The sequence below is a fragment of the Protopterus annectens genome, chromosome 2.part1 (genome assembly GCF_019279795.1).
Source record: "Protopterus annectens isolate FY-2018-M chromosome 2.part1, PAN1.0, whole genome shotgun sequence".
In the NCBI taxonomy this organism is placed as follows: Eukaryota; Metazoa; Chordata; order Ceratodontiformes; family Protopteridae; genus Protopterus; species Protopterus annectens.
In genome coordinates, this window is record NC_056729.1 from 1773743016 (window position 1) to 1773767088 (window position 24073).

The window sequence follows — 24073 nt, forward strand, 5'->3', positions numbered from 1 at the left end:
GCAAGGTACTAACGAAAAGCTTTTACAGTGGCTTAATAAAATTTGTTGTTTTTCATGTTTTTTACGTTTTGGACTGGCCTGAGTCGAGTTCTTGGCTTTTGAATTAGTGGTGGTTTTAGCTAGTTTGTTTTTCCGGTCTTGAAAACTGACATCTCTCTCATCATTACCACTCTTTAAAAACTAAAAATCCAACTAAAAACACAATGACTATGCCCTTGTACTAACCCTGACTAAGCCCCCCCAGTATAACATTATTCTATACCTCTCCTCCAATAACCCACATTGCAGAATTAGTAAATTCTTCCCTCGCTCCCTTCTTAGTATCTTATTCCCAGGGAACTATCACTGAGTATGTTCTTCGTAACATTCTTTCTGCAGTGAGCACATGTCTTCCACCTTGTATATAGAACAACTATTTCTTTCACTATGACTGTAATTACTTCTTTATGTACATATATTTAATAATTTTCTCATTTCTCAGTGTTATATTTTTTATAACCTGTATACATCATTGTAAAGGTACATTCTTACCCAATATACTTATGGTGAATATCAATCACTTTCCCTTGGTAATAGTACTGTATTTTGCCTTGTTAAACGCAGTAGTCACAGTCTGTATAATTTAGTTCTGTATAATTCAAGTTGTTGAAGAAAATCTTCATGTATATGCATTTAGATATTTTTTTGGACTTTTGTTCTGCCTTGACTTATTTAGTTTAAAGTGGAGCTTATCTCCCCAGGCCTCTACTGAAAATGGACATGTATCCAGTTAGACTAGCCCGACCAACAAATGTAAAATAAAACAAAATAAATAAATAAATGGTCGAGACCAAGTGTTCGACATTTGGATGTTTGAATATAAAAAAAAAGGAAACGCATAACAAAACACTTTATCAGTGTAGGCATGGGGTCAAGCCCCCCCTGCAACCCCCACACCCCCCTACATAAATATACCAACTCTGACACTGCACTTCAAAGCAGAGAAGGGAAATTCTCCCTATCTGCACCGTACGGTGCCGTTGAAAGTCTGTCTTCGAGTACTCAGAATTTCGAACTTTTGGTCTTGACCATGTAACGTTTGAAATTTTGAGCGTTCGAAGATTTGACAGGTACCCGATATAAATAGTTATCACTCATGGCTAAATCTTCGTGCAACGATGTTAATTCTTTTAACCAAAAGTTAGGTACTGCATCTGGGCCAGGGGTTTTCTAGTTATAGACTTTTCTTAACTTTGTTTCAACCTCTCTGGCTGTTACTTCATCCCATTTCATTTCCTGCACCTTTAAACTTCTTATTCTTTCTTTTACTTCCTATATGCATTTAGCATCTTTGTTATGTTCCACGGGATCTTCATAGATACTCCTCCAAAATGTATCTATTTCTTCTTTTTTGGCGGTCTTTCAATTCCTTTTACCCTGTTTCCCAATTCTCTATAAAACTTTTTGTGTCATCAATAAATTGCTTATTTTGTACTTTTCCTTTATATTTATCTGCATATATTCTAAGTTTTCCACCTGTGCTGAAATTTTTAGTTTGTTATTTGTGATAGTGCATGATAGATCCTGGTCTGTTCTAACACTGTGCATTGCTTTTATTACATCTATCTTTCTTAGTATTTTTGCTGATCTATTCCCTCTCCTATATTCTTCTAACAGTGACACTTCTTGTCTTAGTTGCTTTATAGTTTTCTCTATTCAGTACTTCCATGATGGTATTCGATTTCTCCCCTTCCTTTCCCTCACTATCCTGTGTTCTTTTGGTAGAACTTTATCGGTTATTAATTTAGCAGCACAGTAATATATCCTGTTTACTTCTGTTATATTGCATGGATCTCTATGGACAGTCCTAATTACTGTGTTCATTTGTTTTATCAGACATCTGACTTTTTGGGTTTTATTGACCTTCTGCAGTCTATTTCTCTCATTGATTTTGATATATCTGTCTATGTGTATTAAATCAAGCAACTCTTCTCCTAGCTCGTTTTCTTCTAACCTGAGGGCACATTTTTTGTTTTCCATTTCCTTCAGGCATTCTATAGAAAGTTTTATAGCATCTTCCTGTGGCACCTTCTCTTCAATTTCATCCTGTGCTGTCCGCTGCTTTGTCATATGAGAACTCACTGGCCTATCACTCCTCAACATTGACTGCATCAGAGTTTCCACAGTTTCCTGTTCCTTCCCTTGCTGTCTAGCTTCAAGTGAATGTTTATACTGGTTTCCTGTGCAAGGCTCCAAAATATCTTGATATGGCACCTGACCTGTTGCTTCCTGTTCCACTGGTTTCCCCTTAATTTGGATATCCATTGCTCTATCCTATTGTGGTGCTTTCTGCATTAGATTTTATACACTGGATCCTTCACTTCACAGGTACTCCATAACCTCAGTTTCTATTTCTTTAAATTCTCCATTACTAATTTCCGTTTCTATTGTTCCTCTTTGTCTTCTTATTTTTTGTATTATAAAGTTTGCCATATCCGGATTCCTTTGCTTGTATTTCTCTTCAAATCTCTTTGGTGCTGCTCTTTTTGTATTAGTTAGTTTTGCTTTCTCCTTTACATAAATATTACACCATATTAAATCTCTTTTCCTTTCCCATGTCCACATCTTCTTCAGATGTCTGCTGATCTTCCTGCTTCTCCTTACTTTGGGGACTCACTCCATCCTGCTGTGATGTAACCTGTGTCGGACCTTCTGTCCACTTATGCTGCACTGATAATGTAATAAGAAGATTGGAACATGCATGTCCACAGCTAGTGGGTTTGATTTTAGTGGTCAGGGGAAACAAGTGCTGACTTTAAGGGAACATGGGCAAAATTCTTGGCTAGGCTTATAAGGGCCTCTGGGCCAATAGCCTAGTATCATCCTAGGAACCTATGAACCTATGAACCTCTGAACCTCTGAACCTCTGAACCTCTGAACCTATGAACCTATGAACCTATGTTTACAGTGTAGTTAGTTAGATTAGGATAAAGGGCTAAATAGACCACATTTATATCAACTTCTGATACCTGCCACATTCAACAAGTAGGGGTCCAGACTGGGTGCAATGAGTGAAACTAACATTAAAAGTGTAATATTCGTTATATACCAAAGGAACACTTCACAGATTTCCTATCCACTGGGACCTTTCTGAGTATGCCTGGTGGATTGTAATAGTACCAACAGGTTAACATAAATCAAATAAGCATCATTAATCAGAAAAGGAGAAGAAACTTGTAAAAATGAGCAGCATAACTCATGCAGGCTCAGTGACTTGGCAAGTTCAATTCCCCAATACATCTGCACCCCTCTGTCTATAGCCTTGTCACTAAGCAACGCGCAGCAGTATCTTAAAGCTAAGTAGGGTATCTGTCTCACCAGTGCCTGTCAGCTAATGGCACTACCATTGCCTTCCATAATACAAAGTGAACTGCACTGTGTGTAATTTCGTGCAACCCTAAACCTCAAGGGTAGAAAACAGAATAAAACCAACCTCTTTGTTTTATTTATTTAGTTTGTTTATTGGGATAGAACACTGATGACAACAGGCCATTGGCAGGCACAGCCCAGGTAGCTGTGTCCTAATTTACATACCAAGTTCAATGTACACTCATTGTCTTGATAGTTTATTCCCTTTTAGTAGTGTTCTTTATTAATTTCAGTTCCTTTACGATTACTTCTGATTGTTCCAGCCCTCATAACCTCTACCAGTAGCATTTGAAAAATAGGTTCTAGATCCACCCTCCAGACAGACACCCCCCTCTTTTCTCCCACCTACAATGATACTTATCCATCAATTAGCCACTATATTATGCCAGGCAGTTCAGAGGTGGTGGCACACTTAGCTTCCTTCCTCAATTTTGGGACTTTGAAAGCAATTATTGGGAAGGTGGGACTGTGGTAATCTCTACTGAAGAAAGCAGAATGTTCCATGTAAACTGACAGAGCTGAGACCCTTATTAATAATCTTGAATCAGATCAATGAAGAACAAACAGATTTATTCTGGATGGATATCTAAAGATAGAGGAAAAGCTGCAGCTAAAACATCCAAAGTACCAAAGATGAAGTCATTGTCCATGACATCAGCAAGCCCTGCTCGATCTATACCCTAAAGAAACAAAAACATCAGCAAGACAATGTAAGTTTAACTTCCTGTATTAAATTCACTTCAAGCCTTATCAAAGACAAAAAAGAAAGAAAACCACACTTTAGCTATGGAAATTAAAACAATATCATGCACATTTTTTACCACGCTCATGCAGGTTAGTGACCGGAAATTAAAATGTCAATCACATCTAAAAATCTAACATGAGTTTATAAATATGAGTCAGATGACATGTATTAAGGCTCTACAGGACATCCACACAATATGAATGACAAGATAAGCAGGTGAATGCTATCAAACTAACGCACACGTCATTTTTTCACCATGTACCAGACTTGTCAAATCAATTGACTTTAATGTGTGATGAACAAATTGAATTTCTTCACCTGTAAGATTTATTTCTTCACTTTGCACAAGACTTGTCAAATCAATTACTCAAAATGATTTAGAACAAATAGAGGTTTTAAGCCGTCAACAGTTAATATAATAATTTGTCACCTCCTCACCTTATAATAGACCTGTCAAATCAACTACCTAAAAAGTTGCATTTTAACTGTTTTCCATTAATATGAGGATTTTATAATTCCTTACCTTGCACTGGACTTGTCAACTCAATTAACCAAAATGGTTTATGAGTAAGATTTATCACTTATTGTATATAGGAGTGAGGAGTTAAAACATCAAAAAGACAATTAAATAACGCATCTTTTCTTTGAGCTGTTATGCAAGTATGAGACAGTCTGCTTCATATAAAGTGGTCAGTACACTCTCATGTCCACTTTCATCACTGGTGAGAAAGCAACTGAAGGGTCAAAAATACAGTGCCGATTATGACTAAAAATCAGACTGACGTTTTAACTATATATATAGGTTGTGAAAACTAATATAATGTTGGTATGAATGACACGCCAACCACAGATACTGCCAGCTGTAACAAATCCTTCACCACTCTCTCTCCTTGCAAAAGGATTACCAAGACAATTACCTAAATTCGAACCTTATGAACACATGAATGTTTTTCAAATGTCAACTGTTAGTACATAGACTTGGTGCTTCTCATTGCAATGGACTGATTCAATTAGCCATCGAAACAGAAATCTGAGTAAATGACCTTACTATGAGCAGTGATTTTCCAGTAAATCAACACCAGTAAAGCAGAAATATCAGACACTGATACTCTTATTAACCACTAACCATGACCGTGAGAGAGGAGACTCCTCCAGCCATAGTGTAACACTAGCAAAATCCCATTGTGGTCATTTAACAGTATTATATGAAAGTTTTATATGAATTATTATACAGTCATACAAAAATATTCCCTAATTGATTTTACAGAAGCTGAGTGAAACTCTATAAATCTAAACATGCTTTTAAAGCACTGTTACTCAAAATTGTATATACAGGCAGGAACAAGAAAATGGAAAAAAAACGGCTTTCAGGTAAGTAAGTTCATAAACTCTTTAGCTGTGAAAATACACAATTAAGATAAGGGTACATTATGTACAGTATGGTAGGTTTACCCTCCCACTCTGTTTACAGATGTCACCATGGGGATAAGTAACAACCAGTAGGAATCATGTCAATGAGGGGATAAGTAACAACCTGCAGGAATCGTGTCACCCAGGGGATAAGTAACAACATGTAGGAATTGTGTCATTGTTGGGATAAGTAACAACCTGTAGGAATTGTGTCACAGTGGGGATAAGTAACAACATGCAGGAATCGTGTCATTGTGGGGATAAGTAACCTGTAGGAATCGTGTCACAGTGGGGAAAAGTAACAACATGTACGAATCATGTCATTGTTGGGATAAGTAACAACCTGTAGGAATCGTGTCACAGTGGGGATAAGTAACAACATGTAGGAATCGTGTCATTGTGGGGATAAGTAACCTGTAGGAATCGTGTCACAGTGGGGATAAGTAACAATATGTAGGAATCGTGTCATTGTGGGGATAAGTAACAACCTGTAGGAATCGTGTCACAGTGAGGATAAGTAACAACCTGTAGGAATCGTGTTATTGTGGGGATAAGTAACAACCTGTAGGAATCATGTCACAGTGGGGATAAGTAACAACCTGCAGGAATCATGTCAATGAGGGGATAAGTAACAACCCGCAGGAATCGTGTCACCGAGGGGATAAGTAACAACCTGCAGGAATCGTGTCACCGAGGGGATAAGTAACAACATGTAGGAATCGTGTCATTGTTGGGATAAGTAGCAACCTGTAGGAATTGTATCACAGTGGGGATAAGTAACAACATGTAGGAATCGTGTCATTGTGGGGATAAGTAACCTGCAGGAATCGTGTCACAGTGGGGATAAGTAACAATATGTAGGAATCGTGTCATTGTGGGCATAAGTAACAACCTGTAGGAATCATGTCACAGTGGGGATAAGTAACAATATGTAGGAATCGTGTCATTGTGGGGATAAGTAACAACCTGTAGGAATCGTGTCACAGTGGGGATAAGTAACAACCTGCAGGAATCATGTCACTGAGGGGATAAGTAACAACATGTAGGAATCATGTCACAGAGGGGATAAGTAACAACCTGCAGGAATCGTGTCATTGAGGGGATAAGTAACAACATGTAGGAATCGTGTTATTGTGGGGATAAGTAACAACTTGTAGGAATCGTGCCATCTTGGGGATAAGTAACAACCTGTAGGAATCATGTCACCGAGGGGATAAGTAACAACCTGTAGTAATCGCGTCACCGAGGGGATAAGTAACAACATGTAGGAATCGTGTCATTGTGGGGATAAGTAACAACCTGTAGGAATCATGTCACCAAGGGGATAAGTAACAACCTGTAGTAATCGTGTCACTGAGGGGATAAGTAACAACATGTAGGAATCGCATCACCAAGGGGATAAGTAACAACCTGTAGTAATCGTGTCACCGAGGGGATAAGTAACAACCTGTAGTAATCATGTCACCGAGGGGATAAGTAACAACCTGTAGTAATCATGTCACCGAGGGGATAAGTAACAGCATGTAGGAATCGTGTCATTGTGGGGATAAGTAACAACCTGTAGGAATTGTGTCACTTTGGGGATACGTAACAACCTATAGGAATTGTGTCACAGTGGGGATAAGTAACAACCTGTAGTAATCGTGTCACCGAGGGGATAAGTAACAACATGTACGAATCGCATCACCAAGGGGATAAGTAACAACCTGTAGTAATCGTGTCACCGAGGGGATAAGTAACAACCTGTAGTAATCGGGTTACCGAGGGGATAAGTAACAACATGTAGGAATCATGTCATTGTGGGGATAAGTAACAACCTGTAGGAATCGTGTCACAGTGGGGATAAGTAACAACATGTAGGAATTGTGTCACTGTGGGGATAAGTAACAACCTGTAGGAATTGTGTCACAGTGGGGATAAGTAACAACCTGTTTGAATCATGTTACAGAGGGGATAAGTAACAACCTGTAGTAATCGTGTCACTGAGGGGATAAGTAACAACATGTAGGAATCGCATCACCAAGGGGATAAGTAACAACCTGTAGTACTCGTGTCACCGAGGGGATAAGTAACAACCTGTAGTAATCGTGTCACCAAGGGAATAAGTAACAACCTGTAGGAATCACATCACCAAGGGGATAAGTAACAACCTGTAGTAATCGTGTCAAGGGAATAAGTAACAACTTGTAGGAATTGTGCCACCGTGGGGATAAGTAACAACCTGAAGGAATTGTATCACCGAGGGGATAAGTAACAAACTATAGGAATCGTGTCACCATGGGGATAAGTAACAACCTTTGGGAATCATGTCACCAAGGGGATAAATAACAACTTTTACAATAAAAACAAACATTATTACAATAATTTAAGTATGGAAATGAGGTCAGCATTGTATGAATTGTCCAACAATAAAGACATTAGGATTATGAGTAGTGACAAGGGTGGCATGACCGTTGTCATGAATCAGAGTGACTACATAGATAAAATGGAAAGCATGATAAACAACAAACTTGAATATTCTAAGGTTGAAGTTAATGAAAATAAATGTTTTAGATATGTTCACAGTTTTTTGCTTGACAATTTTATGTGTTGAGATCTGGATATGGTAACTTATAATTTTTGCAAAGTGGAAAATCCCAAGATTGGTATTTTATTTGGTATTCCCAAAACTCATAAGAGTTTAACCGATCCACCATTTAGACCAATTACTGCGGCTCCAAATTATATTACAGAGTGGATATCACTTATGGTGGATGTTGTGTAAAATCCTTTAGTTCAAAAAATGGAGTTTTTTTTAAAGATTCTTGGGATTTTCTTGATAGTATAAGGAATTTTAATGAAACATACTATTTTGATCCTCACCGGCATATCATATTTACTATCAATGTGGTTTCTCTATGTACTTCTATTCCCCACGATGTAGGTGTGGAATATGTGAAAGCATTTTGACCAAGTACACTGACATGGACAATACAAAAATTAATTTTTATTGTGATGCATTAGATGTGTTTCTGGACAATTATTTTGTGTTTAACCACCACTATTACAAACAAATCAGAGGAGTGGCCATGGCTTCTTCGGTCCCCTCTTTTGGCAACATTGTGATGGGGTGATGGGGACACATAGTCTTAAATTCAGTCAAAAAGGACTTTCAGATACTTTACTATAAAAGGTTTATAGATGACCTGGTTTTCATTATGGTTGGAGGTCATAATGACGTCCAACTGTTTGTCAACAAGGTAAATGTAGCTTCTGATTTTTTTTTAATTTGTTTTGGGGAATACAGGTACCAGCATTAATTATTTGGATGTCCATTTATTTTGGGACAGCATTGGTAAGAAGTTTGTAAGTAAAATTTACAGAAAAAAGTTATTTACCAATGGTTACCTATATTTCTCTAGCAAGTATCCTAAATTTATCAAAAACAACATACCCAAGGGTCAACTGATTTGGGCCTGTAGAATGACCAGTGAGGCTAATCTATTGGCTAGTGAATTTAGACATATTATTCAATTATTTTGTAATAGAGGGTTTTGTAGAAACTTTTTTTGAGAACTGGCGACAAGCATCTGGGGCAGGAAGGACACTAGTTATCCACCTATTTTGAAGCAGGAATTTATTAGCAAATCCAAAAGTGATGGTGGGGAAACAATCGCCTCTGTTTTAATATGGAAATGACCTCTGACTCTGTGGGTATTAGAGATATTATTAACAAAACTGGAAGATTATTGAGGGAAACCATGATTTGTTACAAGTAGTAGGAACTCGTTGCTCCTGTGGTCTTTTCTGGTGTGGATTTGGTGTTTGTTTTTTACCTGATTTTGCCCTGCCAATAATTTTGAATCTATACTGATTTTTTGCATTACAAGGCTGACCCTATGCCTAATGTTCCCTGTCATTCTCCCTCGTATGTCATTAACTGCTGCAGGCATTGAGGCCCGTGATCCTAAATATATGCTAAAAACAATCTGTGTCGAATCATCGACTTACCAGATCATCTACACTGAAAACAGTAAACTGATAACAGCGAAACAAAAAAAGATGGAAGACACAAAACACTGCTGATTCACACAATGAGGCAATATAAATAAGGTAGTAAGAGCAACAACTTTATACAGCTGGAAAACAGCCTATGCAATGGTCGAAGTCTGCGATGGAAACAACACCCCGGGCACAGTGAGTGCCATCTGCACCAGTGTTCACTTACAAAGTGAAAAAATGATTCAACACAGAGCTGTTAAAAACACCTTGTTGAACAAATGTATCAAAGTCAAAGTCAAAATAAACTTTATTGTCATTCAGAAATCACATAAGTGCAACAACTGAACGAAATTCTGTATCTCCAGACACAATGCCCAGACAACATACAGACTATTTTCACAGACATTTACACATGTAACACCTAGCTATTACATCACGGACATGCAGGTAGACAGACTAATGTTGCACATAATTAGAAACACATTTTAACACTTTTTGAACTGAACAGTTACTTGCATAAGACTTTAGTATTACACAGGTACTTGGTTAAGACACTGCATTGATCCTTGCACAGAAAGAGACATTGAGTATTGCACTGTGAACATTAGAGTATTCTACTAAGGTTAATTTATGAATTTGCATGTATTGCACTGAAAGAAGAGATATTTTACTGCATTGCTACTGCCCAATCCAGTGGATTAATGCCAGGCTTTACTGTGGTAAAAGTGCAGGGTTTCAATTCCCCCAGTTGTAGCTGACTTTTTTTTTAACTCTTTTACGTTTTTTTTTCTTGCATCGCTGGTGACTAGTGATGTTGCAGAGGACCAGTCTTCCTTGTGAGAGGATATGGGGCAGCAATCCCTTTTAGTGCCTTGATATGGGGTAGCAAAACCTTTTAGTGCCTTGATATGGGGCAGCAATCTCTTTTAGAGCCTTGATATGGGGTAGCAATCCCTTTTAGTGCCTTGATATGGGGCAGCAATCCCTTTTAGTGCCTTGATATGGGGCAGCAATCCCTTTTAGTGCCTTGTATGGGGTAGCAATCCCTTTTAGTGCCTTGATATGGGATAGCAATCCCTTTTAATGCCTTGATATGGGGTAGCAATCCCTTTTAGTGCCTTGATATGGGGTAGCAAAACCTTTTAGTGCCTTGATATGGGGCAGCAATCCCTTTTAGTGCCTTGATATGGGGTAGCAATCCATTTTAGTGCCTTGATATGGGGTAGCAATCCCTTTTAGTGCCTTGATATGGGGTAGCAATCCCTTTTAGTGCCTTGATATGAAGCAGCAATCCCTTTTAGTGCCTTGATATGGGGCAGCAATCCCTTTTAGTGCCTTGATATGGGGTAGCAATCCCTTTTAGTGCCTTGATATGGGGTACCAATCCCTTTTAGTGCCTTGATATGGGGCAGCAATCCCTTTAGTGCCTTGATATGGGACAGCAATCCCTTTTAGTGCCTTGATATGGAGCAGCAATCCCTTTTAGTGCCTTGATATGGGGCAGCAATCCCTTTTAGTGCCTTAATATGGGGTAGCAATCCATTTTAGTGCCTTGATATGGGGTAGCAATCCCTTTTAGTGCCTTGATATGGGATAGCAATCCCTTTTAGTGCCTTGATATGAGGTAGCAATCCCTTTTGGTGCCTTGATATGGGGCAGCAATCCCTTTTAGTGCCTTGATATGGGGCAGCAATCCCTTTTAGTGCCCTGATATGGGGTAGCAATCCCTTTTAGTGTCTTGATATGGGGTAGCAATCCCCTTAGTGTCTTGATATGGGGTAGCAATCCCTTTTAGTGCCTTTAAGGTGCACAAGTTATAATCTATCCCTGCTGATTAGTGGTTGTTCACAATAGTTTTTTTTTTTTTTTAATTAAGTGCCTTGAATTCATGCTTTATAAAGTATTCCTGGTGTTTGGTGTCCCCCTTAGGTCCATGTCTTCAGTCTTCTCCCTGGTGTCACGTGCTTCTCCCCAGCCTCATTATATTTAAGTGCCATTAAGGCACAGGAAGTTCTCCCTGGTACCTTGTGTTACCCCACCTCTACCCATGAAAAATAATTCTCCCGACCTACTTTTGAAGATCTGAGGTGGCTAGTGATTCCTCCCCAATCCACATCAGTAGATTAATTTCTAGTAGTTTGAATTTCGCCTGATCCACATGTACAGACTCAACCCTGATGGCAAATGATCTTCCTGATCCAATATTGCAGGCATTGAAAATTAGTCTGCAGGGGGGATATGACAGCCACCCCAACCCCCCCACCCACACACACCAACACAGACCCCCACCCACCACACACATGCACACACCCAACCCATCTACGCAGACACACATACACCCCTCGCTTTCTCCCGTGCTTATCCTCCCTACTGCAATGTCCCAGGCAGACACACATTCCCATATACATTCACACATGCAGTCTCATACACACTCATGCACCCTGTGACACTAAGTGCCATGACCTCCCCCCAGCACTTATCCCAGCTGCCGTGGATGACCACAGTCTTTCTGACCACAGCTTTTTGGTTGTGCTTTTGCTGTGATTGCCCAGGGGTGGTTATGCTAAGTTACACAGCCAAATGATTCTCTGATTCTGTCACACGCAGAAATGCCATCCTGCATGCAGTTCTGAGGGAGAGCACCTGGCTAATTAGCATATGCGTCTCCCCAGAATGCCTCATTAGACTTTATCAGGGCTACAGAAGTAGCCCACAGTGGTGTTATACATCATCATGTTGTAGCACCGTGGTACAACTGTGTCCGAATCAGAAATGGTAATTGCGAGGCATACTTATTAATTAGAAGGCACTGTGAGTGAATTAAGTACATATACTGACATTTGGATATGGTTAATAACTCTGATGGAGGCTTTGTATTTTATGGACGAAAGTGCTAAATTATTAACATGTGTTTTTTTTTTTCCACAATAAACTGGAGTGCATTCACCTATCTTAAAGATTCTCTATGTGTTTTTATTACACCTCGTAGTAACCTTTCTGAATTGCTCTGTGTGCAAGTGTCTATTTATTTATTTTATTTTTTTTAATTATATTTATTTAACATTTGTTTACCGTGAAAGTCCGACTGGGACAAAGCCTATTTTTAGCTGAGGCCCAGGGAGGAATGCTCCAGACACATGTCTTTGGAATGCGGGAGGAAACCACAGTACCCGGAGGAAACCCACATGAACACAGAGAGGACATGAGACTCGGCACAGAAGGCACCCTGACCAAGAATCGAACCAGAGAACCTCTTGCTGTGAGGCTACAACGTTAACCACTGCACCACTGTGCCACCCAAATATATACCTTTGTGTCTTCTAAATCAGTTTATACAGCCCACCTAAGATCTTCTTTTCCAGCATTTATTCTTAGATTTTTATATGATTAAAAGTTTTCATAACAATCAAACTAATGAAAACTAAAGCAACAATAAAAAGGAAAGCGTTAAACTATGCCTTCGTGAAATTAACTGCACATAAAAAATATGAAGTAAAGTCTACTGGACACAAAAAAGATGTTATTATAAGGCCCTTTTAAATTCAGCATGGGTAATTGCATTTTTTATCTAAGAAATGTGCACTGATAAAATGGTTTACAAAATATTTAATTTATCGTTAAGCAGTCAGAAAATTTTAGTAAATTATATATGCCAAAAGAATAGTATTTTTTTTAAACACAGAAAAAATATAAAGATACACAGAATAAAATTAGTAAATTATGCATTTAAATACATGTAAATGCAAATCTGGGAGAAAGTTGAATTGTTACTCTAAAATCGACCTACATTTCATAAATTAGTGAATAAATATGTGGATATACATTATGAGGTGTTTAAGACTTCAAGCATTCTAGCATTAATTAAAAACATTCAAAGCAAGATAATGCAATAAAAAGTTACAGCTCTTCTTTTGTCAAATCATTAGCTTTAGACTATTTTCATTTTATTATAATTACTATACTGTACAAATGGAAACTGGAAGAATCAAACCCATAACTACTGGAAACAGCTCAAAACCTTAATCTCCTACAGTATCTGCCAAACAGGATTGCTGTTTGTTGGGTTTCAACTAAACAACCTTCTTACTTAATAACCAGTGCACTAATCGATGCAGTTCATGAGGTGTAAACTTAGTGAGTCATTCCAACAATTGCTTCAAAATACTTTTAGTATTTTATTCATCCTAAAGTTCTGAAACTCAGTTACGTTCTTCTTCAGAGATATATGATGCACAAACTGCTGATTGCATTAAGATCTCTTTTATTCAGCATATGTGAATCCAATGTGCTTTGTGTAATAGTTTTAATTATATACTCTGCACAGATAACAGTTATAATACAATGTGTTAATATAAGGCTTTGATTGATTTGCTGTGAGGTAAATTAATTATTGCTATCTACACTCCATTTGACCCACCTTTCATTGTACAATGCAAAGGGTTTGCTGTCAGTATTTTGAAAACATATATATATATATATATATATATATATATATATATATATATATATTTCCCTAACAAGTGTGACTTGAATTTAGTTCTAATGCCTCGTTTATTTCTTTCAGCAGGAATGGATTTTCAGTATGGATTGGTTTCAGAATCTTCCAGGTATGTATTACAGTGCTTAACTGTAAAGCCTGCCAGATTCCCTTTGCAGCAAATCATGTGCTCATTTAGATTTCAACAAAGGATTTTAGGAAGTCAGGATCTGTGTACTAAATATCACAGAAAGTTCAGATTTCTTCTGGCAACTGATTTTAAAAGAACTATGTTTTTACCAATATGTATAGAATTAGTTTCGTTATCAATAAGTATATTTGAAGTTTGCAAAGAGAAGTTTCACCACCCAAAACTTTGAAAAATGTTTTGACATCAGTCAGAGAGGTGAATGGAGATTTTTATGTTATTCCACTTGGACCAATTTTGTGCAATCTTTTTGCTAAACTAAAAATAATTCAGAGCTGAACTATTTATGTTTACAATGTCTTCCATTCAGTTGGCTCTATAACTGCATTGCTTGACTTAATATTCATACCTTCAGCAGTATCTCAAGTGACATTTTAATAAATAAATATTTCACGGGAATACAAAAATAAATGGCAACTGATCACAGGAACTATAAGAAACTTGATCATATATAACATTACGTGAATACAGTTCAACATCCTTGCTTCCGTTTACGAGCATTTAACACTACTGACCTTTCAAATCAAACAGGGCTGTACATGAGAACCCCAAGAACCCTGCTGCAAATTTTTCTTACTATCAAATCATCAAGGCTGGCCTTAAATGTAGACAAAGCAGAACTTTGAGTATTTGAGTGTGAATCACTCATGAGCCTCCTTAAGTTAGAAAAACAAAAACATGTTTTTCTTTTTCTTTTTCTGTATACATTTTCACACAGGTAAACAGCTCGTTAATTTATGTAATAGTGAAGTTCACAGTTGGAATGGCTGTCTGGGAGCTATATTTTAGCTAAATTATCAAGAAATATTTTGCCAGCTAAAAAAAGAACTCTGTCCACTATTGTTACTCACTACTGATTACACTATTGTTACTCACTACTGATTACACTATTGTTACTCACTACTGACTACACTATTGTTATTCACTACTGATTACACTATTGTTACTCACTACTGACTACACTATTGTTACTCACTACTGATTACACTATTGTTACTCACTACTGATTACACTATTGTTACTCACTACTGACTAAACTATTGTTACTCACTACTGATTACACTATTGTTACTCACTACTGATTACACTATTGTTACTCACTACTGACTACACTATTGTTACTCACTACTGACTACACTATTGTTACTCACTACTGATTACACTATTGTTACTCACTACTGATTACACTATTGTTACTCACTACTGATTACAGGCCCATAGCCATCCTATCTCCCCTGTCTAAAATACTTGAAACGTGTATACAATCCCAAGTTACTGCCTACATCATTGAAAACTCATTTCAATCCCCTACACAGCATGGTTTCCGAACATGTCAAATTAGCAGCACTGCACTGCCAACATTTGTTACAGCATTAATGAAAGCAAAAACAACAATAACCTTATCTCTTCCATATACCATGATCTGTCCAAAGCCTCTGACATTGTTTCACATGATAATTACTAAGTAAGATGCCTTCTATAGTCTTTGATAAACTCTCACTATCCTGATTTAACAGTTACCTGTCAGACAGCAAGCTGTAAAGCGCAAACCTTTTCTTCCTTTCAGTAACTGTGGGAGTCCCTCAAAGTTCTATATTAGGTACACTACTTTTTAATATATAGTCCTCATTAATGTCCTATAATAAAAAAACAAACAATCAACCATTGTCCAATATACAGAAGATCCCACAATCACCTTAGCTACCAAAAACATGGTTAAACTATAACAGTACACCATAAAGCTTTCTGACAGATTGTGACTTGGCTAACTGCCTCAAATATCCTTCTAAACCCTCCAAAATTGAAATTTATCTTACTTATCTGCAAGCAACTAACAAACCAGAAAAATTCTTCTCAATTCCCTCATCCACCAATGCCAAGATAAAATGAAACCTCCAGCAAAGCTAGAACTTCCACTGAGTGACCTCCCAAACCTATTGTATCAGAGGCACATGGGATATATGCAAATGATCCTTATGAACATCAGGTGTTTCAGCTATTTGGCGATTTTGAATGCCCATGACTTGTTTTGTTGCTTTAATGGACAATTTCAGGCCAATAAAGCCAAACGCCACTAGCTGTGGATATGCATATTTTGGCCTTGTTATGACCTCATCAGCACAGCACAATCAGAGTGTTTGATAAGAAACACAGGGCTCATCAGCACAGCACAAGTTCTAGCTTTGCTGGTGTTTTCATTTTGTTTTTACTGATTGATTTTTCAGTGACCTTCTCACTCTTTGTTTTAGTTTGTTGTTTGGAATATTTTTGCACTGACCTTAATGATAATGGACATCACCTGGGTATAACAGCCCTGTGTTTCTAATGCTTAGTCAAACATTCTGCTTGTGCTGTGCTGATGAGTTCATAACAAGGCCGAAATATACATATCCACAGCTAGTGGGGTTTGGCTCTATTGGCCTGAAATTGTCCATTAAAATGACGAAACAAGTCATGGGCATTCAGAATCGCCAATTAGCTGAAACACCTGATGTTCATAGGGATAATTTGCATATATCTCATGTGCCTCTGATACAAGAGGTTTGGGAGGTCACTCAGTGGAAGTTCTAGCTTTGTTGGAGATTTCATTTTTTTTTTTACTGATTGATTTTTCAGTGACCTTCTCACTCATTGTTTTACCAATGCCAAGATAAAAATGATAACCCATGAGAAGATATCCAAACAAAAGGAGAGCTCAGTGGATAAATGCAGGATCTTTAAAAATTGATCAAAAACACACAGTGAGCAGAAGTTGCCATTAAAAAAAGGAATAATTAGTAAAGCATATAAAATATTGCATGATAATTACAGGAATCAATCAGAGGAGCTTAGAAATATTGGAAAGAGAGACTGGACTGGATAAGCAATTCATAAAGAAACAATGAGGAGATATATGTATATCTCCCAAATATGCAACAAAGTCTAGAAGATTTAGGATATTTGCCTGGAAGTGTTTACATATGTATTTTATACCCCAAGTGGATTCCAAAGAATTTTTCCTCAGGTGGAGAGCAAATGCCAGAGGTGTGATGGGCAAGAAAGAGGTGCCTGGGAACATGTTTTTTGGGAGTATAATGAACTGGCATAGTTTAGGCATTTCCTGCAGACCGGTCTGTTGGAGATGCTGGGTGAGTGGATTGGATTGACTGGGAAAATGATTTTTTTGAGCTATGACACAGAATCAGAACTGCAAGGAGCAAACTACATAGGAAAAAAATGGGAATCATGGGAACAATACATACAGAGAAGAAATGAGGTTTATATAATTCAAAATGGTTTAGTGGTAGAATTTTCGCCTTCCACTTGGGAGTTTCGGGTTCGATTCCCGGCCAATGCATTAAGTTTAGCCTAGTACGAACCTATGAACCTATATTCAAGAGAAGTCTTGACGAGTGGATGGGAGATCGTAGGTTTACCCCGGGGGTCATCTCTGTGTCACTACTAGACAGAGGCACAGTAAACTAAACCCTAAATGGGCATAGTATTCTCATCCTAAGGGGTGGTGAAAGCCACACACACTCTGGCTAGGCTTATAAATGCCCTAGGGCAGATAGCCTAGTACGAACCTATGAACCTATAAGAGGCAGGATTTGAATGACCCATGCAATGTTTAACTGACAATGACTGGATAGATTATAAGTGATGTGTAATGTTTGCAGTTACAGTTGTTTTAATGGTGTCTGTGATGTATAATGTTTGCAACTAAAATGTTGTCATTTTGTTTGGTTTTCATTTAAATAAATGTAAGATTGCCTATGTCATATGTGAAAATGTAATAAAGATGTTTGTTGAAATAAAGCACACACAGTGAAGAAGTATGGTAGCTGCATAAAGGGCACTAGGGATCAGAAGAGACGAAGCAGAGTGTTTATCCTAGCCTGTTCTGTTAGGTGGGGTCGGGCTGTATAGAGGGCTTCCTCCTAGCCTGTTCTGTTAGGTGGGATTGGGCTGTACAGAGGGCTTCCTCCTAGCCTGTTCTGTTAGGTGGGGTTGGGCTGTATAGAGGGCTTTCAATTTTTAATAGGTTTTCTTTACAGCCTGTTTTATGAGGTGGACAAATATAAGGTTTTCATCAGTGATACCCTTTAGTAGCTTGGCATTAGCTTAAAAACATGCATCAAAGAAGGATCAAACAACCATGTAAGCACTTTACTGATTAAAAGACTAGCTAAACACTTTTGCATATGCTTCTTCAGGTCAGATTACATGATTCAAGTGCAAAGATCTTTTTCATGGAATTCGTTAAGTCACGTGAGTAATCATATGGCCAAATAAATTGTTTAAGAACATGCAATAATACATTAAAAAATAATAAATAAATAAATAAAATAAATATATATATACACACACACACACACACACACACACACACACACACACACACACACACACATATATATATATATATATAGTTGCATAAGGATTTATGAATAGTGGTGAGGATGCCACCCACTGACCCTTAAGAGTGCTGAGGATGCGACTCACTGACCGTAAACAGTGGTGAGATGCATTTACTGCCCCTCAACATTATAAGGATTCCATCCACTGCCACTAAACAGGTGTAAGGATGCCATCCACTGCCCCTGCCCTAAACAGTTGTTAGGATACCACCAACTGCCCCTGCCCTAAACAGTTGTTAGGATGCCAGCCACTGCTCCTGCCCTAAAGAGTTGTTAGCATACCACCCACTGCCCCTGCCCTAAACAGCTGTTAGGATGCCACCCACTGCCCCTGCCCTAAACAATTGTTAGGATGCCACCCACTGCCCCTGCCCTAAACAGTTGTAAGGATACCACCCACTGCCCCTGCCCTAAACAGTTGTTAGGATACCACCCACTGCACCTGCCCTAAACAGTTGTTAGGATGCCACCCACTGCCCCTGCCCTAAACAGTTGTTAGGATGCCACCCACTGCCCCTGCCCTAAACAGTTGTTAGGATGCCATCCATTCTTCCTGAGGATGAGTTCATAAAAGAATCACAATCAAAAATCTCATACTCAAGAAATACCAGCCTAAGAACATTTCGTGTGTGTCCTTTTACCTGTTTTTTTCCACAATATTACACAGAGAAGATATTCCCTAGTGATTTAGACATGATAAAACACAATTCAACACACAGTTAGCTGTATTACCGATTGCTCTAATGGCCAGAATGTGAATGGAAGGACCTGCCAACAACTAGTTCACTGCACCAGTGAAAAAATAAATACATTTTACAAAATAAAATTAGAGTATATCAGTTTATATGAGTACTTCAGTTTTTGCTCAACCATGGCGTCATGGCATAGTAATGTTATTCCTTCCATTCCTGTCCTTCTGCTTGTCAGCTAATGATGGGTCATCACTGACAATGCCAATCATCTTATCAGGTAAGGCAGGGAGGATATTCTGCTGTGACTGATGTACCTCTTGAGACTTTATTTGGAGTCATGGTAGTTATCTATAAATCCATGACAATGGTGTGCTTCTTCTATTGTCCATTATGGAAGAAATACAATTACAATTAAAATGATGTGAAGAGAGGATGGAAAAACAGTAACCACAAGATGTTCTTTGATAATAGGTAACAGCACTGCTGTATGCACATCAACGAGGGGGTCAGCCTTCAGCAGATGGCAAATGCTTAGAGATTTGCTGTTACAGTATAACTTGTTGAATGGATGTGTTACATTTTAATACTTGTAAACCAAAGGGTTAAAATGTCTCAAAGGCAAACCATTCTGTAAAACCTGCAAGAAGTAGTGAAGGTGCACGTCTCTGGTAAAGGTGTTTATCTCACAGACAAGAGGTACAGGGTTTGATTCTCACCCAAACAAATTGGCTAGGCGTAAAATGTCTCTTGAGGGCAGCTAGCCCACTACTTACCTATGAATCGAAGAACCTACTTGCATTTAATAATAATAATAATAATAATAACAACAAAAACAACAATTGTTAACTTAGTCGGTAAACCAGGAGCAATGTCTGGTTAAGTGACTTCCTCAAGGCCACACAGGATGCAAATGAGGGCTAAGGGAGTCAAAGCCTATGGCACAGGAATGAAGCTTTTAACCCTTACCTCTGTGCCAGCTGTCAGACACCTGGCATATATCTCATTGGTCACCTTGCCTATATCTCATTTGATGACACTACAGGATGCCTAGAGTATTACAAAGTCAAAACATTAGCTTGACTGGGTCTTCCTTGCCATTTTCACTGTATGGTGTTTCTGTATGAGCTTTTTATCTTTTGGTTGAATGTGGTCATGTGGTTAAAAAGGCCGACACATATTTATTAATTTATTTTATTTTATTTAACATTTGTTTACCGGGAAAGTTCGACTTGGACTGAAGCCAATTTTCAGTGGTGGCCCGGGGAGTAATACTCCAGACGCATGTCTTTGTAACATGGGAGGAACTTGGAGCTCCCTGAGGAACCACACGAACACAGGGAGGACATGCAGACTCCACACAGAAGGCACCCCAGCCAACAATCGAACTGGAGAACCTCTTGCTGTGAGGCAACAATGCTACCGCTGTGCCACTGCGTGTATGCCTATAACTAGTGGAGTTTTGCTTTATTGGCTTGCCTGTACCCATAAAAACTTAAAAAGTAAAAAGTGATGGACATTCAGAGGCCATGTAGATGAAGTGAGGATATGTCCCACAGTGGTCATTTACATATATCCCATGTACCTCCAGCAAAGGAAGTTTAGACAGGGAAGATAGTAAGTTGGCAGTTGTTTTCCTGATTTACTGAATATTTGATACTTGCTACCACTGCTTCGAAGAATTCTTACTTAGTGCTTGGACTGCCTGACATGGTGCCATGGATGCTGTCAGCCGCTGCCACTATCTGCCTCTAGAGTTGCTCAGTTCACACCTATCAACATAAGGTCCTGAAAATGCCATGAACTGGTTCATACTTCATTTTGTATTATCCTATGGCAGGATTATAGCCACTGATGTCAAAGTCTTCCAGAAAAAAAAACATATTTCTTGGGACTTACCTCATGTACACTGGGATATGGGATATAATCTTCTTCTCTCTGTACAAAACAAAACAAAGAAGCTTCAGTCAAAACAGGATTTCTGTATATTTTTAAATCTGTCACACAGAATTTGCCACAGAAGATGTAAATAAATATTCTGCAACACATGAAAAGGTACTGTATATGTTAAAATGGTTATGGCATATTTATTTACACTTTAAAATGAAACTATGCAGCATTATTGTACATTTATTTGTTTTATTGAACATGAATCTCCATTGTGGTGATAATTCACTTGTCCTGGCAAAATAACATAACAAAACAACAGTATACTTACATTAAATTAAAACAATAAACAGACAATGAAGTATACACAAATAAATAACAGAACAGTACGGCTACAGTCAAACTGATAAACAGTAGTGCACAAAGATACGGCACAAGAATGGTGATGCTGCACACTAGTAAAGTGTAGTGAAAGAACAACCCTGTAGACTCTGAAAAAAGGCTGTGCAAAAGGCACTGTTTAGACAGTCTGGCATTTTGTGATTCCATCACACATCAGATACAATGAGGAAAGACCTCATCATCATCTAATTTGCATGTCTCTGAATCACTACGGGTGCAGATCAGCACTTTTCTGCAGTAGTTATCAGTGGTGCATGATGCTTCATGTTAGCAAAGGCAACCTCCCCTTCATTCTCCCACACCCAAAGCACACACTCAAACATACATACACACACACACTACATACCAGATACCCCAGACTTGTCCAAGTGCTGTCAGAACATCCTTGATGTCTCCTTTTTCCTGTCCTGGTAGATCATGGATGATTACAGTCAGTCATTAATGCCATTCATTACAGTTTCACATTACACATCCTTCAGTAAATTTATGACAGTGCAAACGCTGCTATACTACTGATTTGCTAAGTTTGTAGGAAGAATAATTAAAATCCATCCCTGATTTTGTCCCACCATTACTTTTGGTTTTTTATTGACTTCTTGCACTATGAGGAGGGGAGGTATGCTTAATGTTCACTGTCCATCTCCCTCATATAAGTTCATAGGTAGGTACTAGGCTATCTGCCCAAAGTCATTTATAAGCCTAGCCAGAATGTGTTGGCCTTCACCGCCCCCTTAGATTAGTTCCCTGTGCCTCTGTCCAGCAGAGCCACTGAAGTGATCCCCGAGGTAAACTTTCTGTTTCCCATCCACTTTTCAAGGTTTCTTTTGAAGAGTGTTAGCAAGGAGCTCTGCCTAATGTAGATTGGGATCTTGTTCCAAAGCATGGGAAGTCTCTGGGACAGGAATCTATCCCTCCAGCATGTCCTATTTAGTGTTGTGGTGAGGTTTATATCCCTAGAGTGTGTGGCTTGAGGGGATAAGCTTTTCTTTAGGTGGAGCATGTCCATCAATTCTGGGTTGGACATGGCCTTGTATATCAGGCAGAGATCACCTCCGAGTAGGCAGTATGCAACCAAGCACAGTTGGAGTTTCTTCAGATGAGCTGCATTTGGCATCTGTTTGAGGCCAGTGATCCTCTTGGTGAGGTATTTCTGTGGTCTTTCCAGCTGTTGCAGGTGTCTTGTAAGGTACTAATTTCTGGGCTGAAACCACTCCTCCAGGGACAGATAGGCTGCTCAAAGCTTCCCTTTCTCACAGGTGAAAAGAGAAATTTACTTCTATCTAAGTAAGGTATGGGCAAATACATAGATTTGTAACACAGCCCTGAATTCAGCACTAACCTGAAAACTGGACTATACTAGCTTAAAAAGGTGGGAAACAAGTATTTTTCTTTCAGAAAATAAAGCAGATGCAATAAAAAAAAAAACACTTTAAATGCACAGAAAAGGATACTTATTGTTATATATCGCAGATCAGAGTTGTAGTTAATGCCCCTAGTAATAAAGTAGGAAGAAACACAAATACAGTAAAAGCAGATGAATAAAGGGCATTTATATATATATATATATATATATATATATATATATAAAACAATAGAAAACAAACAAACTGATTTAAACAAGTTACCCAATTAACCAGAAAAAAAGCTCAAAACTGAGCCCTGTTCCAGCAGTCTTCAATCAGACAAGTTCTAACTGCACACTCCTGCTACTAGGGTGCAGGGGAACCTTCTCCAAAAAAGATGGCCTGGATCAGTGCTCAAGTTATACAAACAAAGCTAGATTCAGCAAGCCTGAATTTGGTCTATGCTACAGCAACAAAGCGCACCAATTTCAGAAAGAAACAGTTCAAATAAGCAGGCACAATAAGCCTGTGACCAGAAATTCCCAGCTCAGAAGGGCAGAATCCAGCCTCTCCTCCCACAAGAGTGCAGACCACAAACCCTCTTAATGTAGAATAACTGACCTGAAGCCCAAGTGCTTAAACCAGAACTAATACACTTTTAGAATAGCAGACACTGAACCTTCAATCAGCAATTCCCAGTTTGGAAGGATGTCAGCTACCTGTCCTGCCACAACAGTGCAGACCACAAAACTTCTTAATGTAAAACAACCTGTAAGAAGCCCAAGTGCTTAAACCAAAAGACTTAGAATAACAGTTACAATTTAATCAGGCTACTACCAAGCAGTAATAAATGCAGCAGAATAAATAAAACTGAGTACTTTTAAGAAAAGCAAAATAAAGTAGGAAACACACATACAGTAAAAGCAGATGAATAAAGTGCATTTTTTTTAAGTGCAGGGAGAGAGGAAGAAAGAACCTAAGTGGGCTGGCCTTCTCAAATCTTCTCTCTGAATTAAGTAGAGTGAACACTGGACTCAGAATATGATCTCACTGTACTTGGTTAAGTGAGCAAATGAGATGGACCCAGGAGGAGTGTTCAAATACAGACTTACAGGAGGGGTGG

At 38.4% G+C, this 24073-nt stretch overlaps 1 protein-coding gene across 2 annotated transcripts in view; it reads right to left on the reverse strand.

The window, feature by feature from the left end:
• The window catches only part of LOC122794633 (RAP1 GTPase activating protein), a 1835311-nt gene that overhangs the window by 1041806 nt on the left and 769432 nt on the right, over nucleotides 1–24073 (reverse strand). For both annotated transcript variants that reach the window (XM_044063215.1, XM_044063214.1), the window contains exon 4: nucleotides 21218–21256. In XM_044063215.1, the coding sequence (XP_043919150.1) occupies nucleotides 21218–21256 (39 nt within the window). The remainder of the gene's footprint in view (nucleotides 1–21217; nucleotides 21257–24073) is intronic.